Consider the following 19,576-nt stretch of genomic DNA (forward strand, 5'->3'; position numbering starts at 1 on the left):
CTCTGCAAAAGTATTCAAAACCTTTGATGACCAGCGCATATGGAGAGCGGATCGACTAAATGCAGAAATTCAAAAAAAAGCCAGACAGTCAAAACAACTATCTAAAAAGAAACTGGAGGAGTTGTATGCTGAGGAAGAGGGGCCAGACCAACCATCATATGCATCTGGATCGTATTAAATAAATAGGTAATATCAAAAATTCTCTTTGTTTTCTTTCTTTTGCGTTTTCCGAAAGTTTACTTTTTTATTATGTATGTACCTTTTTCTCAGCAACCATACAAGATATCAAGATACAGTATTTTTTGTTGTGTTTGTCTTATAGCCTTCTACATTTTTATAACTTTTGGTTGTTGTAAATTATACCTAAGCATTTTTTACAAAATTAAAACATATTTTCTTAAAATAATTTTGTTTACACTTACAAAAAAAATTAACAAAACTCCTACTATGAACCAATTATTACAAAAAGTTATAAATGTGTACAAAAAGGTGTATAGTACATAGGGTAAAAATTTCAAGCACACATTTTTTATAGTTTTTGAGAAAAAAGTACATAAAGTTGGCAAAATTAACATGGGAAGGATAGAGGTTACGTGGTCCCCTAACCTTACATAGATTTTAATACTAAAAAACGAAAAGAATCAAAAAACGATTTTGAGAAAAGAATTTTACAAATTACTAAACAATGCAATGTTTGGAAAAACAATTGAAAACATTAGGAAAAGAATTGATTTAGAACTAGTTACTAATAGCAAAAGAGTAGATAAGTTAGTTTCAAAGCCTAATTTTAAGAATAGAATAATATATGGTGAAAAATATTGCAGCTATTGAGCTATCCAAAGATAAGATTTGTTTTAACAAACCAATTTATGTAGGATTCACTGTCTTGGAGTTGTCCAAACTTCACATGTATAACTTTCACTACAAACATTGTAAAACCTTTTTATGGTAACAAACAAATCAACATTTTATATCTTGATACAGATTCTTTTTTGTATGAAGTATTTACTGAGGACTTGTATGAAGACTTTGAGAATCCTATTCTAAAGCAACACCTCGACTTATCCAACTATCCTTTTGATCATAAGTGTTTTGATGCATCTAACAAAAAAGCATTAGGCAAATTTAAAGACGAATGTACAGGGATTCCAATTGTAGAGTTTGTAGGTTTACGACCTAAACTTTATGCCTACCGCACAACAAATGATGATTATTTACAAGAATCCAATAATCTAAGATTGAAAAAAGCTAAAGGAATTTCAAAGACTGTCGTGGATAAGACTATAGTTTTTCAAAACTATTTAGATTGTTTGTTTAAAAATGAAAATATGAGAAGAGATGTAAGAACTTTTCAATCAAAGAAGCACAATGTAAAAACTGTAGTAATTAACAAGTTAGCTTTAAGTAATAAGGATGATAAGAGATATGTTTGTCCAAACAACATCAACACCCTAGCATATGGTCATTATAGCTTGTAAGTTCTTGACTTGTCATTTTGTGCTTGTTATTGTGAGAATAAACAGCTTTTTAATCAAAAACTTTGTTTTTAATTCACAACCTTTTCATATATGACATACGCTTGTATGTTTCTTTCAAGGTGATTAGAAAAAGGAAAGAAGAAAAAATCGAAATAGAGTAACATGTTCCTTTATTGATAAATACAGAAATCTACATAATTTTTTTTAACAATACCAGACAATGGTAAATATTGTTTTAACTAACTTTTTTTTAGAAGATGCAGAGGTTGAGTTAAACACCAAGCCCATAGTTATTTTCCTCCTTTCTCTCTAATGTGAACGCGTAAATTAATGTTTTCACCTCTGAAATTAATTAAATCTCCGTTCTGATCTTCTAGTTTTATGTTAAATTCTGATAAATTATTTTGTTTGTAAATTGGAAGATATTGTACTGATTCAGGTCTTTCAACAATTTTAAATCCAGGTCCAACCACTGGATAAAATTCATGTAATACGTGTCCTTCGATTCCGTCTCTATATGAACCTCCTACAATATTACAAGTGATTCGTATGATATCAACTTTGTTAATGGCCACTTGACTTGATGATACATGCCATTTATTTGCATCCAATATCTTGATATCTTTATCTATAAACCCAAGTAACGAACCTAAATTGTGAGGTTTCGAAACGTCTATTCTCTTAGAACACCATATTTCACTTTTAAGTGTATTGTTGTTTGCTTTTAACTTGAATGTTGTAGTCGGATCTATTTCTTTCAATTTATTGTTAATATACTTATGAATGTCTTCTATTTCATAAGATCCTGTTGGAAGAGATATTGTATTGGAGCCGATGTAAAGTACGTTATTGATATTTTCTTCAATATTGGGAATTGAATTGTAAGTCATTAAATCCAAAAAACCCATTTCCCAGTCATTATATCTTGATAAATCTAAAGGAGGAAACAACGTACACTTGAGATCAGACGATCTTCCTGTAACACAAATCATTTCTTCACGAAACAAAAAGTCTAAACACAAATGACCGCAGTTAAAAGTATTTTCCTTCTGCCTCGGAAAGTAATTGTATTTGATTGTAACGTGATGGGGTCCACTGTTAAAATAATCCTCTAACTCGGTCGGCGGTCTTAAATTACCAAAACTGTCAAAGTATTCTACGTTATATCCACGTTTCACATAACATACCCAATGTGTACCTTTTCCATTTATACTATCTAAATTAACAACTGCAGATTCATTATCGTTAATTTTAGGCGGTAACAGGTCTCTCATAAATACTCCTCTAAAGTATGGTAACTTTAGAAGCTTAGCACATTTTTAAAATGTCAAACTGTGATAGCGGTTTACTTGGAAGCTCATCTATTATTTTCGATGAATATTTTTTTTTTTTAATCCTGATCCGGAATGAACAATATTCAACTTGATAACAATATTTATTTATTTTTTCACTACAACGTTTTTTTTGACAATACAGGTTCTAATTCAAGTAGTTCTTCAATGATTGAGTTGATTTCATTTGAATGACCTGTGTTCCCTGCTTGTTGAGATGCTAATAATAACCTCAATCGATCTACAAGTTCATTTGGATCGTCAAAATAGACATAATTAGGTGCGGTGTTTGTTAAATTAATACCGCTCCCGGTAGCTTCTTTATTTACCAAATCAGAATATGTTGACATGTGATGCTCTTCAAGTGTTGGTACTCGATTAATCAGAGGAGCAATTATATTTTTATATTTACTTCCTCTGTTAGATCTAATTTTTCCTGTTGCTGAATAATTCACTCTATAAACGTTAGTTTCTCTCAAAATGTCAGCATATGCATTTAAATCCTCTTCAGTATAAATATAATCGTTTGGAATGTTCATAACTATTAATTCATAAAGACCGGGTGTACCTTTATATCTTTTTCCATCTATTAAAATATCATCAACATGAATATCTATTCGTTTGTCTCCTATCATCCAAGAATCACCATCGATTCGAATACCATAATTATGGTCTAGAGTTTTACCTCCTTGTATAAGTTTTAGAAAATAATCTCTAGCAATTTTCCCCTTAAACTCACGTTCTACAAATTCCTTTGCAAGTTTTTTTTTCCTTGGGGTGTTTTTAATAATTCCTGTCCAGTTGTTGACTCGTATACCATTTCCTCGTCAAATTGCTTTGGCGGCGGTGGTGTATTCATTTCAATATCGTTATTATCATTTGTTAATTCAGTTTCCATATAAGAATCATGACTTGCTAATCGTTTTGCAGAAGGAAGCTCTTCACTATTACCATCATCATATTCATAATCACTCTCATAATCAGGTTGAGTTGGAAGATTTAGGCGAGGCTTTCTCTTAACTCCTTGAGGATGTTGAGGTAAGTAACGTTTCGCAGGTGTTTCTTCATGGTCTTCTAAACTTTTCCTCTTAAGTTCTTTCTTAACTTCTTGTTGTTGTTGTTGAAGCTGTTCACCCTCCTCAACTAGTTTTTTGTAACGGTTCTGATATTGGTTTTAATTTGTTTTTCCACATATCTTCAGTTTCTATAAGGTCACGTTTAAGTGTTCTATGTTTTCGTTTTATATTTTTCCGGAGTTCTTTAATTTCTTTGATAATATCTTCTTTTGTTTTGTTAATTTTTTCATTCTCAATTGGTTCACATTGATCGTCCTCTGCTGCTTTACTCTCCATCTTTACTCCTTGATCGTCAAACATCGACTGAAGGAGTAAATGAAATGCAAAACGATTTGTAACCTCTCCCTTTATAGTGTTACAAACGTATCAAATCCTGATCGATAACGTCCTTTATTAACTTGACTTTCTCTATCGATAACAATAAATTTATTGTTTCCTTGATCCCATACCCTAAAGCAAATAGTTTTAAATGTATCGAAACTCATGTCAGGGTTTACATGATCATGGTAGATATGTTGCAAGTTACGATCATCTTGTTTGAAAACAACTATAAAATTAGCATTATCACGTACCAACTGTTTTGGAATGTAACTGTACGTTTGACAAATATAAAACGTATCAACATCATTATGTCTTCCCATGGAGAAGTAATTTTTTTATATTAGTTTGTTTACCACAAGCTACATCATCAAAAATCATTATGGAATTTCGGTTTCACTTCACTTGGGTGTGGGACTTCATCGTTGTCTGAAAACGAAAAGTATCCAATTTCAGGAAGTTTTTTTAACACACATTCCAAAAACTCATACATTGATTGATACAATGATTTCGAGAATATATAAATATTCTCAAAAAACAGACCTTGCGGAGAAAATAATAAATTTAACATTAAGTTCGTTTTTCCGCAGTTGAAAGGACCGCAAATTATACATCTTATAGAATTAGGTAATAATTTACCATGATGTTTTTTGTATTCTGAATTCTTCTCCTTTATTATCATATCTAAATTTATAACAGAAAAATTATTTTTTTTGTTTTTCAAACTTCATTATAGAAGATTTACTTTATCAATCCAACTGTCATGTGATTTATCAAATCCTAACCAACGCACTAAAACTTTATCACCTTTTTTCCTAACAATCTTTTCTACTAAATACGTGTCTTTGTAATTGGTTTTGCTTAGTTCCTCTTGATAGAATCCTCCTTTAATGACATTTCCTTTATCATCTCTTAATATATATGTAATAGGTTTCGTTAACTGTACTTTATATACAGTATATATTTCATTGCTCCATTGAGGAAAATAACCTTTAGTAAACACTTTAGATTTTTTGCTTACTCTAACTGGATCACCAACTTTGAATCTTTGTTTTAACTGAGGAGTTTTACGGGTTTTAACAATCCTTAATAAAATATCTCTCTCATTTAGATTTGTTACATCAACAGGTTTGACTCCTATAGTTCTGTGAACAGTATTGTTATATACGTTTACAAGCTTTGGTAATAAACCGAGCCAGCGGTAACTACCTTGTTCACTAAACGCTCTCCACATTTTACTTTTCAGTGTGCGGTTAAACCTTTCAACGATTACAGCTTTTTTATCTGAGAATGTATGATAATGATTTATGTTATACTTATTTAGTAACGATTTAACTCTAGAATTGAACCATTCAGTTCCCTGGTCAGTCTGAAAATGTTTCATAGGATATTTTAATAATATTGGTTTTAGAGCTTTCTCAATTTCAATTCCCATTTTAGTCTTCAACGGTATATCAATTGCAAATTTACTGAAACAATTAATAATTGTCATTATATATTTAAAACCCTTATTTTCTTTTTGAAATGGAATCATTTCCACTAAATCTGCTTGATATAGATCATTAATACCCTTAAGTTCAACATGACGAGTATGAAAATTCCTACGTGCTTGTTTATGCAATTCTCTTGCAATACCAGCTCTAACAGCTAATGTATTCATCATGAGTTATACTCTGGTAGTGAAAAATAAAAACAACAATATATCATGATATAGTGTTTTATTTGACAAGTTCACAGAAAGGTGATGCTCTCTTGTGTTCTTCTTGCGGATTGTCTTCCGTGCGGACTGACTCCACTGATCCAAAGTAACACCGCAGCTAACGCAGGTAGTCGAATCACCAGTTCCAATGTAGTAAAACCCGGTGCTCACCATTTCTTCTATTGCAGGATATGATTTAGGCCACATCATAAAAGTCTCTTTCATAACCTTCTCAGTTTCAGCAACAGACCTTTTGTACTTGCAATAGTTGTTATAATCCTCCTTTATAAATTTACTCAGGTCACAATCTGGATTGTTGATTTTATGAACGAAATTTAAATGTCTAATAGTTAGTCTGGTGCTGTCTGACTGCCATCCGCATCCGCAGCAAATAACATTCTCAAAATACTTTGTCCGATAAAATCCAGAGTTTGTTAAGTCCTTTTTAGTACAGTTGAAAATGTTACAACAGCCATTAACGGTATCTACTGACATTGTTGTTGTTGTTAGAACAGCGCACGTACTAAAGACTATTACAAAAGAACAATTATTAAAAATACATTTGTTATCTATGAACTTTGAACAGATAATGATGTCATAACTTTATTTAAACAGTACGTACAATGTCTTTTCTTAACGTTATGCGGGTAGTGTTCTTTACATGTCATGCTTAAGACAATGTCTATATCACATTTCAAATTGCTGGGTAGTTTATCATATATATTTTCCACATCCTCAGAATGATTTACAATGAAATGTTTTGGGATAAACTTGACCATACCAGCTGACATATGTTTGTATCCTTTTTGAAAACACTCCTTAAAGGCTAAATTGACATTTTCCATTTGTTTCTCCACAAGCTTTTGTGCATTGAACCATTGCAACAATACATGTACATTAATATAAGCACAATTGTGTGGACTGTGATTAAAACTACATTCTTTCATCGAACTCGGTTGTACAAATTGAGATCTCAAAATAGACAAATTGGGACAACCGAGATCTTTTATATTAATAACATTAACACAAAAATCTGACAGTAAACTAGTTATAAACTTTTGTTTTTCGTTTCCCTTCACATACACATTTCCGTTTATTTTAACATTTGAAAATATATCTTTCATTGAATTATACTCTGTAAAACCAGATCCCCAATACAGTCCATGGTATTGTCTCTCCAACCACAGCACCTGTTTTTGTATTTGTGGTGTGAGTTCATGAAAATTACACGGTGGCTGAAATAAATGGAGCTCATATATTTGTGCATCAGTTGAAATAAGAGCAAGTTCTTTTACTATAAATTCATTGTTACTATTTTTAAAACCCTTGAAAATCTATTATGAACTCCATCTTCTTCTTCTTCTTCTAGTGATGAGCTGTAAAATCACGTGGTTCTCTGACGTCAATAGACTGCTTCACCATTTGTCGGAATCCATTTTTCTCTAATAAAAAAAAAAGAAATAATTAATAACAAATAAGTGTTACTTACACTAAATATTATTCTAAGTAAAGTTGATTTTTAATCTTTTATACTTTTAGAAAGCGTAAGATTGTAAACAATTGTTATTTTACATCTTTAACGTTTTTTTTTTTTTTCAATATTTAAAATAAAACAACTGTTAAACAGAGAACTTACGTTAACACCGCAAGGTTTCCGTTCTATGCTCAACAGCACTAAGTATATTATTTACAGACTTGTAATTCTTTAAAGTGTAATAGAAAACTTGTGTTAACACCGCAAGGTTTCCATTTTCTATCACACTGACTATAAAGTGAATTTTTATTAATATTTTTAACATAAAACAACTGTTAAACAGAGAACTTACGTTAACACCGCAAGGTTTTCCGTTCTATGCTCAACAGCACTAAGTATATTATTTACAGACTTGTAATTCTTTAAAGTGTAATAGAAAACTTGTGTTAACACCGCAAGGTTTCCATTTTCTATCACACTGACTATAAAGTGAAAGATTACTAATTACTTGTTAAGTGAGAAGCGGACGAGTAGAAGTCGAAAATTGAACTTGATCAACTCTCTGAGGAGGAGAACGCTATATACCCATCCAGAAATGACGTTTGAGGTTAAAGGCGAACACGTGTTGATAGAAAGTTGCAGTTTTAAACATTCTAAAGGTTTAAGGTGACCACGTGTCGACAAAATGTAGTAAACAAGGGTAAATAGAGGACAAATAGCGCTTCGTTTAAAATTAAATTGGTTGTTAGATAAAACATTTATCAGAGGTCAGGTCAATTGATATCAAAGCTTAGTATAATGAATATTATACCAATCATCTTCTGTCTTTATTGGGACGTTAACACAAATAAAATTAATACCTCAGTAAAAAGTTATATTTATATAAAACATATATACATAAAATTGTTTTTCTAGTAAATCTTCTGAACTGTTGATTATTTCTGCTCTTCTAACTTTATTAAGACTTAGACACCACGTCTTAAAATTCCTTTTCTTCTCCGACAGTAACATCTTCGACTTCTATATTTGGGTGACTTCACTTCGTACAATTCCTTGTTTCTTAATTCAGCATCATATTCTAGGACACGAATTGTTGTATTCAATCTTGAGATTTCATTATTTAACTGTCCTATTCTATCGATGTATTCCTCAATGTCTTTTTGTAAAGATTCTTTAACATATGCGCAATCATCAGCTTGCAGACAACAGTCATTTGTTTCATTTAAAATTTCAAGTGTGGTCGTGTCATCACTATAGTTGTCTTCATTAAATGTAGAGTCGTTTTCGTCAAAAGAAAACGTTTCATCACCTTGTTCTGACGGGGCATCATTCATAGTCTCTTCATTAAAAAATGACAACGATTCTTCTCCATCAGATCCACTAGTTGTCTCTTGGCTACTAACATTGAAATAGTTCAAAGTGAACAACGCTTGATGGGGAGATTTAGGTGAGTAATGTAAATCTATCCTTGTTCTGTTTGATATTGCGTGAGCTACAAGTGTACTTCCATTACCCCAGTGTTGTGAAGAGAAATTTTGTTGACTGTACACAACACTCAAAACATAAAGGAAGATTACATATGGCATTGTTACCGACATGATTAACACACATAATAATAATAATAATAAATCAATAGCGAGTCAATCCATTTATATTCTTACAAAATGCATATTAAGCAGAAAAATATAACTCGAAACACTCTCGAGTCAATCGTACTATAGTTAGAAGAATTGTTTTTTTTTTTTTTTTTTTTTTTTTTTTTTTTTTTTTTTTTTTTTTTTTTTGGATATCGTTGCATTATATTATTCATCACCTAGTTTTAAAGAGAAAAAAACCTTATCGGTCTAATGGACTGGTTGGCAGACGCCTGACAGTGATATCAACTTCAATGACCTAGAGGTGAAGAATTCGCGATACGAACCGGCGCGTGCCGATAACGAAACGTAAACAATAGTAGCGACCTCGCGGGCTTATCTAATTGTTATTTAATTGAGGTCAATTGCTTTTTAATTGGGGTCAAGGTTATCTGGCACGTGCTTATCTTAAAATATGCGGAAATGTCAAAGGTTATCACTGATAAGGACCCCCCGCAGAGAGATAACAGGGGTCAAAGGTCCTGTCCCAGAACCTACACTTTATAACTACTACTATCTCATAATATTCTTATACATTTGAAGGTTAGCTTGGAAAACATATGACTTCAATCAAACTTAATTTAATTTGTAAACTACAGTAATTCTACGACTAACTCAAATCTAAAGTTAACGGGATACAATGATTGTAAGATTACACATTGTAATATCAAAACTAAATTAACAATATTTTTAAATGGAACTGATATTGCCTTAATTAAAAAATTCTTCAGCAGGGTGTAACACCTGGTGTTGGACGCGATGCTTTAAGTTATATCTGAAGTTTTTTCAATGTCCGGAAATATTTTAATTCATTGGGGAGCCTATTATACAGTCTTAATACGCATAACGACTTCCTCGTTCGTAATGAAAAATGCCGGGAACCGGATAGTAGTAGGCGAAGTATTTCATGTCTCATACCGATGTTGTACTGCGTTGAAATTAACGCAGGTTAGTCTTGTAACGACAAAATATTCAGAGAATGTAGAATACATTTGAGGGTCAGAATTCTGTTTGGAATAAAATGTGACCTAAAATTCTAAGGCCCAGCCGAAACATAACTCTAACTATTCGTTTTTGAATTTTAAATAATTTATCCGAATCACTCCAAAGAACTCCACCATACCTGTATATCAGATGCAAATAAGAATAATATACAGTTTTTAAGTAAAGTAAAGTAATTTCTTATTTTACAAGGTAAAGTTAAGGCTGAAAAGGGGACTTAACCTGGGGACCAACGGCTTAAAGGTGACTTCCGAACCACCACCAATGGCCGGGCAGGCGGGCTGCTTGCAAGGACAGGATCGCTCAGCGGCCACCCATCCAAGCAGCAGCCACGCTCGACGTTGCTTGATTCGGTTATCTTGCGATAACTGTCGTACCCGTTACACTGCACAATTGGAAGTAGGAGGGGACAGAGAAACGGACTTACAGATAAGGAAAGAACTTTCAGAGAAAAGCATGCAGAACTCAGTTTACATACTTCTCCAGTTAACACGACTGTCCACTAAGAGTCCCACACATTTTGAGGAAGAAGCCATAGTGGACTGATATTATTAATCACTCTCTTCCATTTAATTTATCCTTTGCCCTGTTGCTAGCTGTTGCAGTACTAGCAGGAGACTTACCAGGCAACAACAGCCAGCCCAGGAGAAAAAGGTTCGAAGTGGAGCGCTTCATTAAGGTAAGTCTCAACCTGTGTATTTAAAAATGTGAAATAGAAATTACGTCAGACCGTGGTTAACCAGCAAAAGGCTATTTTTAAGTCTAAAAGTAATAGGTACATTGGGTAATATCCATAAAGATTATTTAATGCCCTAAAACCCATGCCTTATATTTTATATGAACATTGTTTTTTAACTGTTTTGAAAAATCAGAGAGAACGTAGTAAAATATATTATTAAATCACGACTGTGGCAAAATGTTCATATTTTGTTTAAAATCCACTGTAAACTCAATCCACTTAAAAAGCATTAGCACTTCTTTGTTTATTCAATGTACAATGCAAGAGGTTCGGAAATGTAAGAAATCCAAATCGTTACACCAATTATTCCGGTTTAGAACGCTTTTCCAACAATGTCTATTTTACCTGCAAGGATAGGTAACATTCCAATATTATTATGTTGTATTTAAAAATGTTTAAATTTGAATAATTCATTGGGAGACAGACTGTGTGCATTAGATTGTTTACGGGTTTCCTTGTAAACCGTAAAAAAAGGCACATTATTTCTCTTCATTTGATGAACCTTACATAATCACATCGTTTAATATTGTAAATGCGAAGGTGAATTTTTCACGCTTTGACGCCTAAGCTATTCAACTGATCTGACAAATGTTACATGGAAATTTTAAGGGTCCCTGGGATTTAGGCATAATTCGATTTTAAAATCCCTTCAGGCAATACCCCACTGGTTTTTAAAGTTACAAAAATCCTCATACGAATTTATTGGTTCAATCGCATGTTATTAATTAATTGAAAGAGTCTATTACATGTAATCTACTGTTGTATGTAAACCTTGTATTTTGACAAAATTATCACGTGTTAAAATTAATTTAATTCCGATTTGAAATGTGTGTCTATTTATATTTATCAACCCATAGGGAAACTTGAAATTACCACTTGTAATTAATTCAAACTTTTCTCCAGATATGAAACTCAATTTAATGAACAAAATCTGAATTTATCATCTGATAAGACACCTCGAGAAATATTTCATATGTAGAAAAAACATTTTTACACTAAACTTAATATCTACAAAGACAAGAATCAGTTTTATAACGGCGTAAGTCCAACCATGGAATTTGGATGTGAACCACTGAAGGCTATCATTCATACACATACAATTTCTCTTTTCTTTGCCGTTTGATTGTCTGTTGTTCTATTTGTCAATAATTAAATCAGCTACATACTTGGAATTTTACATTAAAACGACTGATACACGACACGTGTTGTGGCGTACTCCTACCTTGTAACAGTTTGGTAACACTGGTGACTTCTTGATCTAACTCTTGTGCAGGTCAACTGGTATGCAGCTTACGCTCACTGCAGGTACCATGGGGATCGCCGGGCCTTATCCCTTTTAACAGTTGGTAACACTGGTGATATCTAGATCTCCTGTGCAGGTCAACTGGTATGCAGCTTACGCTCACTGCAGGTACCATGGAGGTCGCCTGGCCTTATACCTTGTAACAGTTGGTACCACTGGTGTTATCTAGATCTCCTGTGCAGGTCAACTGGTATGCAGCTTACGCTCACTGCAGGTTCCATGGAGGTCGCCTGGCCTTATACCTTGTAACAGTTGGTGACACTGGTGATATCTAGATCTCTTGTGCAGGTCAACTGGTATGCAGCTTACGCTCACTGCAGGTACCATGGGGATCGCCCGGCCTTATCCCTTTTAACAGTTGGTAACACTGGTGATGTGTAGATCTAACTCTTGTGCAGGTCAACTGGTATGCAGCTTACGCTCACTGCAGGTACCATGGAGGTCGCCTGGCCTTATACCTATGTAACAGTTGGTACCACTGGTGTTATCTAGATCTCCTGTTCAGGTCAACTGGTATGCAGCTTACGCTCACTGCAGGTACCATGGGGATCACCTGGCCTTATACCTATTAACAGTTGGTAACACTGGTGATATCTAGATCTAACTCTTGTGCAGGTCAACTGGTATGCAGCTTACGCTCACTGCAGGTACCATGGGGATCGCCTGGCCTTATCCCTATTAACAGTTGGTAACACTGGTGATATCTAGATGTAACTCTTGTGCAGGTCAACTGGTAGGTATGCAGCTTACGCAACTGCAGGTACCATGGGGATCGCCTGGCCTTTAACCTTTTAACAGTTGGTAACACTGGTGATATCTAGATCTAACTCTTGTGCAGGTCAACTGGAAGGTATGCAGCTTACGCTCACTGCAGGTACCATGGGGATCGCTTGGCCTTAAACCTTTTAACAGTTGGTAACACTGGTGATATCTAGATGTAACTCTTGTGCAGGTCAACTGGTAGGTATGCAGCTTACGCAACTGCAGGTACCATGGGGATCGCCTGGCCTTATCCCTTTTAACAGTTGGTAACACTGGTGATGTGTAGATGTAACTCTTGTGCAGGTCAACTGGTAGGTATGCAGCTTACGCAACTGCAGGTACCATGGGGATCGCCTGGCCTTATCCCTTTTAACAGTTGGTAACACTGGTGATATCTAGATGTAACTCTTGTGCAGGTCAACTGGTATGCAGCTTACGCTCACTGCAGGTACCATGGAGGTCGCCTGGCCTTATACCTTGTAAACAGTTGGTACCACTGGTGTTATCTAGATCTCCTGTGCAGGTCAACTGGTATGCAGCTTACGCTCACTGCAGGTGCCATGGAGGTCGCCTGGCCTTATACCTTGTAACAGTTGGTACCACTGGTGTTATCTAGATCTCCTGTGCAGGTCAACTGGTATGCAGCTTACGCTCACTGCAGGTACCACGGAGGTCGCCTGGCCTTATACCTTGTAACAGTTGGTACCACTGGTGTTATCTAGATCTCCTGTGCAGGTCAACTGGTATGCAGCTTACGCTCACTGCAGGTACCACGGAGGTCGCCTGGCCTTATACCTTGTAACAGTTGGTACCACTGGTGTTATCTAGATCTCTTGTGCAGGTCAACTGGTATGCAGCTTACGCTCACTGCAGGTACCACGGAGGTCGCCTGGCCTTATCCCTTGTAACAGTTGGTAACACTGGTGTGTATCTAGATCTCTCTGTGCAGGTCAACTGGTATGCAGCTTACGCTCACTGCAGGTACCACGGAGGTCGACTGGCCTTATACCTATGTAACAGTTGGTAACCACTGGTGATGTGTAGATCTAATCTCTTGTGCAGGTTAACTGGTATGCAGCTTACGCTCACTGCAGGTACCACGGAGGTCGCCTGGCCTTATCCCTTGTAACAGTTGGTAACACTGGTGATGTGTAGATCTAACTCTTGTGCAGGTCAACTGGTATGCAGCTTACGCTCACTGCAGGTACCATGGAGGTCGCCTGGCCTTATACCTTGTAACAGTTGGTACCACTGGTGTTATCTAGATCTCCTGTGCAGGTCAACTGGTATGCAGCTTACGCTCACTGCAGGTACCACGGAGGTCGCCTGGCCTTATCCCTTGTAACAGTTGGTACCACTGGTGTTATCTAGATCTCCTGTGCAGGTCAACTGGTATGCAGCTTACGCTCACTGCAGGTACCACGGAGGTCGCCTGGCCTTATCCCTTGTAACAGTTGGTAACACTGGTGATGTGTAGATCTAACTCTTGTGCAGGTCAACTGGTATGCAGCTTACGCTCACTGCAGGTACCACGGGGATCGCCTGGCCTTATCCCTTGTAACAGTTGGTAACACTGGTGATATCTAGATCTAACTCTTGTGCAGGTCAACTGGTATGCTGCTTACGCTCACTGCAGGTACCATGGAGGTCGCCTGGCCTTATCCCTTGTAACAGTTGGTAACACTGGTGATATCTAGATCTAACTCTTGTGCAGGTCAACTGGTACGCAGCTTACGCTCACTGCAGGTACCACGGAGGTCGCCTGGCCTTATCCCTTGTAACAGTTGGTAACACTGGTGATATCTAGATCTAACTCTTGTGCAGGTCAACTGGTATGCAGCTTACGCTCACTGCAGGTACCATGGGGATCGACTGGCCTTATCCCTATTAACAGTTGGTAACACTGGTGATGTGTAGATCTAACTCTTGTGCAGGTCAACTGGTACGCAGCTTACGCTCACTGCAGGTACCACGGGGGTCGCCTTGCCGTCATCGAGTCAAAGGAACAGAATGAGCAGGTCAAAGAGGCGATACTGAAGACGAGTAAGTCCTGAACTATTCTATATAGTGAAATTATCTTCTATCAATCAATCACAATAATATAATAGGTTTTAAACTGTGCACTTTTATATTTCAATACAACTGCTAGAGAGGAGGTGATTTCTGTGTTCAGAGTGCGCTATATAAAAGAAATGTCTTTTTATTACAACTGCACATGATTAATTGATTTATTGTTTACAAAGTGTTCCTGATGTTGGTAGATTTGTTGTTTTTTGTTTGTATAACTTATTAAGATACACAATTAACTAGACGACTACGTGTCTAAAATAACAGAAGGTTTTCTTCTACGTAAAGGTTAACGTTAGTTCAACCTCTAGTTCTGACAGGTGTATTGTGTAGATGAAAGCGCGCAAAGACATACATTGTCATGTCATCACTTCTTGTTCTTACAATACATGATAGGCTAACTTCAACATAACCGATTCAAGTTTAGGTACATCAGGATGGGCGATTTTCACCTATAACCTTTCAAATTTCTCGCCGACATAATTATTAAAAAAGCATTGTCCACAAATTGACAATATTGACAGTTGAGAGTGACCCACCAGTGAAATTGACTTGAACACAGAACAGTTCTATTCCGACTATATTTGTTAACATTTCGCCGAGTAGAAACTGTCTGCTTTTCAATGATAACTGAAAATTTGAAAATTTTCCCTCAGTAGATTTCTCATTTATGTATGCAAGTAGAAGAAATTACGTTATCAAATTAAAAACCGTAGCACTAAATATTCAGTGGAATATTAATGTATATTTTGTATACTTAACCATAAACAGAAAATGTCACGATGTAATTTTCAAATGGCTGGAAAACATTTATGTGATCTGTTCTCTAGATAAGTCTGCCTTCTAACGTGTATTATGGAATCTCTTTAATCCGTAGAAAGTTTGCCATGCTTTTAAAACATTCAAATCGTCATTGTTTTTGTCTATTTACTACTATTCACACTAAACACACAAGCGCCTGCCATTTGCAACTTTTTAGATTTCACAAATCTAAAAATCTACATCGAATATTACGTATTTAGATCGTAAGTAGAATCCAGATTTTGAAGACCGTATCGAGGCGCATACCTCGTGGTTCATTCATCAATGACGAAACCCATTCTCCCAAAAACTAATTATGCTGACTTCGTTGTACAAATATTTCACTCCAGTATCGTCCAACCGTTACATCGATTGCTATGTAGCGAGCTTGATTCAATATATAAAAAGCAGGAGTACACCAGACTAAAGTAGTCGCTTTACAGGCTTCGATAAGGTTGCCTGCAAAATTCCGAGTCTACAGCTCATTTCATCAGGTTGCACGTATTATACTACGTCACATGTTATCTATATATATATATATATATATATATATATATATATATATATATATATATATATATATATATATATATATAAATGCGAATGTTTGTTTGTATGTTCCGTTATAACTCTGGAACCAATGCACGAAACATCGTGCAATTTTGTACAGTCATTCTACATGTTCCTGGAAGTAACATAGGCATACTTTTAGAGAGGTGGCTGTTTCAAACCTCTTTTCTAAACTTATTTCCTGGAAGTAACATAGGCATATTTTTAGGGAGGTGGCTGCTTCACTGTTGCTGCCAGCTCCATTTCCTCCACACACGCACGCACGCACGCGCGCGCACACACACAAACGCGCGCGCGCGCACACACACACACACACACACACAATTATTAAAATCTGTCATTGTTACATAGTTCCACGACTTGATTCATTGTAAAGATGAAAGGTATAGAATACACAATTATAATTATGAAATTGATAAAAATCTATTTTCAAATTATCAAGCAGTAAAGATATTAATTTTGCAAAAAATTATTGAAATGCGTAGCGAAGCGCGCCGGGTCCGCTAATAATGTTATATTATTGAACTCAGTTTTTTTCCAAATTTATCACTTTAGCGATTTTTTAGTGTTGTCATCGTAGTTACTCAAAAGACCAATACAAAACATTTTGCATTCGCTCACCCAAATCTCATTTAGCCACCATCGTCGTTGGTGCCTATATATAAATTAAGCTTCACGCGAACTATCGAGATAATGTGAGGACAGAAGGACAGAAATGGGATTTTTCCAGTCCCTTTAGTGGTAGGCTTCACTAACGCTCGGCCAATACAACAGTTTTTCCAATACTGGTGGTAGGTTAGAGAAGTACGGACGTGGGCTACAGTAACTATAACTAATGTTTTAAATCTGTTTAAGCAACTGATAGTTTGGAATTAAGAGTACAAATTTTACGTTAAACAAAGACGAAGTCTGAACAAAACAAGAAGGAATAAACTTCGTACGGCCACGTTGTACCCAATGTCAAAGACTCTAAGAACCTAGCTTGACCTTCAGCCAGTGAAAAACGGTCAGGCATAGTCAAGAATTTATTTATTACGCATCACATTTACAATGGTGATAGAAAAATGTAGTATTTGCTAGACGTTTATTGCAAATATTGTTTATATTACGGATATCCTCTATGGGAAATTAAAATTCTTTCTAAATTGTTATCAATATAATCAGAATACAATAAAGACAAAATTAGGTTTAAAACTGAACATGTTATTACATATAATTACTGAACTTGCTTTAGTGCATTATTTTATAGGTAAACCTACTCATCCTCTGAATCGACCCGAATCCCACCCTTCTTTGAAAAGAAGTAAATGACGATTAGGGATAATACTCATAACAATACTCTACTTTTAAAATCCGAAATTCAAGATGTTTCCGGTATATTCACTGAAATGTAAATAATAATAATAATAACTTTTACACGGTGCTAATACCAAATGTTACTTGCTACTACCAAACTATACTTGCTACTATCAAACTATACTTGCTACTATCAAACTATACTTGCCACTACCAAACGATACTTGTTACTATCAAACGATACTTGACGCTATTTTATTTTATTTTACATTTCAACGGACATCTCCATTTTTACAGTTTTGAACAATAATTAAACAATGAAAGTAAACAACTACAGTGACAAATAGAGCAATAACGATTAATAAACTATTTAAGTGACGAAACGGATATAAACTATGAATGACAATAACGTAATTAATTATTAGTGTACCGTGATTTGAACTATGGAAAACAACGAACAATAACAGCAATAAATTAGCACGAAACAATGAGAATAAAACCATGAATAAACAAGAATAGACAAGAATTAACAAGACACAATATATAAATAACAGCAATGAGAGACGTACAGGTAAAGTACAAGAACAAGTGTCTTCCCTCAATATGCAACTACTAGGCAGATAACTCATGCAGACCGGCGATCCTCCTCTTGAGCACTGGTATACTGTCCACAAAAAAGTCAACGATGTCGGCGACGCTATTACCAGAAGTCGGTACATCGTATTGTTTGCTGCGTGGTTGGTGCGATGTTGCTGCTGCCTAGCGAACTATACTTGTTACTATCATGCGAAACTTGCTACTACCACTACAAAACTTGATAGTATCAAAAGACACTTGCTGCTATCAAACTATACTTATTACTATCAAACTATACTTGCTACTTTCAAACTATATCGCTACTATCAAACGATACTTGCTACTACCAAACGATACTTGCTACTACCACTACCAAACGATACTTGCTACTATCAAACGATACTTGCTACTACCAAACTATACTGGCTACTACCACTACCAAACTATATCGCTACTATCAAACTATACTTGCTACTACCACTACCAAACTATACTTGCTACTACCACTACCAAACTATACTTGCTACTATCAAACGATACTTGCTACTACCAAACGATACTTGCTACTACCAAACTATACTTGCTACTATCAAACGATACTTGCTACTACCAAACGATACTTGCTACTACCACTACCAAACTATATCGCTACTATCAAATGATACTTGCTACTACCACTACCAAACTATATCGCTACTACCAAACGGATACTTGCTACTACCAAACTATACTGGCTACTACCACTACCAAACTATACTCGCTACTACCAAACGATACTTGCTACTACCAAACGATACTGGCTACTACCACTACCAAACTATATTTGCTAATACCAAACGGATACTTGCTACTACCAAACGATACTTGTTACTATCAAACTATACTTGCTACTACCAAACGATACTTGCTACTAACAAACTATACGTTTCACATCATTAATTTTATGAATCCACTATTCAAAAACTCGACTTGTGAGTTTATAAAGTTTGTTTGCTAAAATTTGCTTCCTTCTATTATTGTTTCTCTTCCTTCAAGTACACATCTGGAATATTAACAAAAGTTTTGTTTACTTTGTCTATTTCATCTTCAAACTTTCCAGACCTACGGAACGAACAGTTTTGGACATCCGGGACGGACTTTCCTCAGGGACAATGGGTCTGGATGACCTCCGGGAAGCCGTTTTCTGGATTCTCGGACTGGGAGCCTGGAGAACCCTAACAATGCTGGAGACGAGCACTGCCTCCAGTTCTTCGAGAAGGAGAGGAAAGGCTACATGTGGAACGACAAGAACTGTATGGAGCAGATCTTCCCGATTTGCGAATACTTAGAATAATTTTGATATCAATAATGCTTTGTTTTCGTAATAAAATAATCCACAGAAAAACTTTGTTGTTAATAACTATTATGTAGTTTTAAAATATAAACCATAGATTAAATGTGTTGGAATTAA

General features: G+C 35.4%; 1 protein-coding gene across 1 annotated transcript in view; it reads left to right on the plus strand.

The window, feature by feature from the left end:
• The window catches only part of LOC124353471 (hepatic lectin-like), a 45,390-nt gene extending 25,814 nt beyond the window's left edge, over positions 1-19,576 (plus strand). Inside the window, exons 2-4 of the mRNA XM_046803314.1 lie at positions 10,609-10,691; positions 14,751-14,859; positions 19,226-19,576. Of these exons, the coding sequence (XP_046659270.1) occupies positions 10,609-10,691; positions 14,751-14,859; positions 19,226-19,344 (311 nt within the window). The 3' untranslated portion in view covers positions 19,345-19,576. The remainder of the gene's footprint in view (positions 1-10,608; positions 10,692-14,750; positions 14,860-19,225) is intronic.

This window comes from Homalodisca vitripennis, chromosome 2, assembly GCF_021130785.1.
Source record: "Homalodisca vitripennis isolate AUS2020 chromosome 2, UT_GWSS_2.1, whole genome shotgun sequence".
Taxonomy (NCBI): Eukaryota; Metazoa; Arthropoda; class Insecta; order Hemiptera; family Cicadellidae; genus Homalodisca; species Homalodisca vitripennis.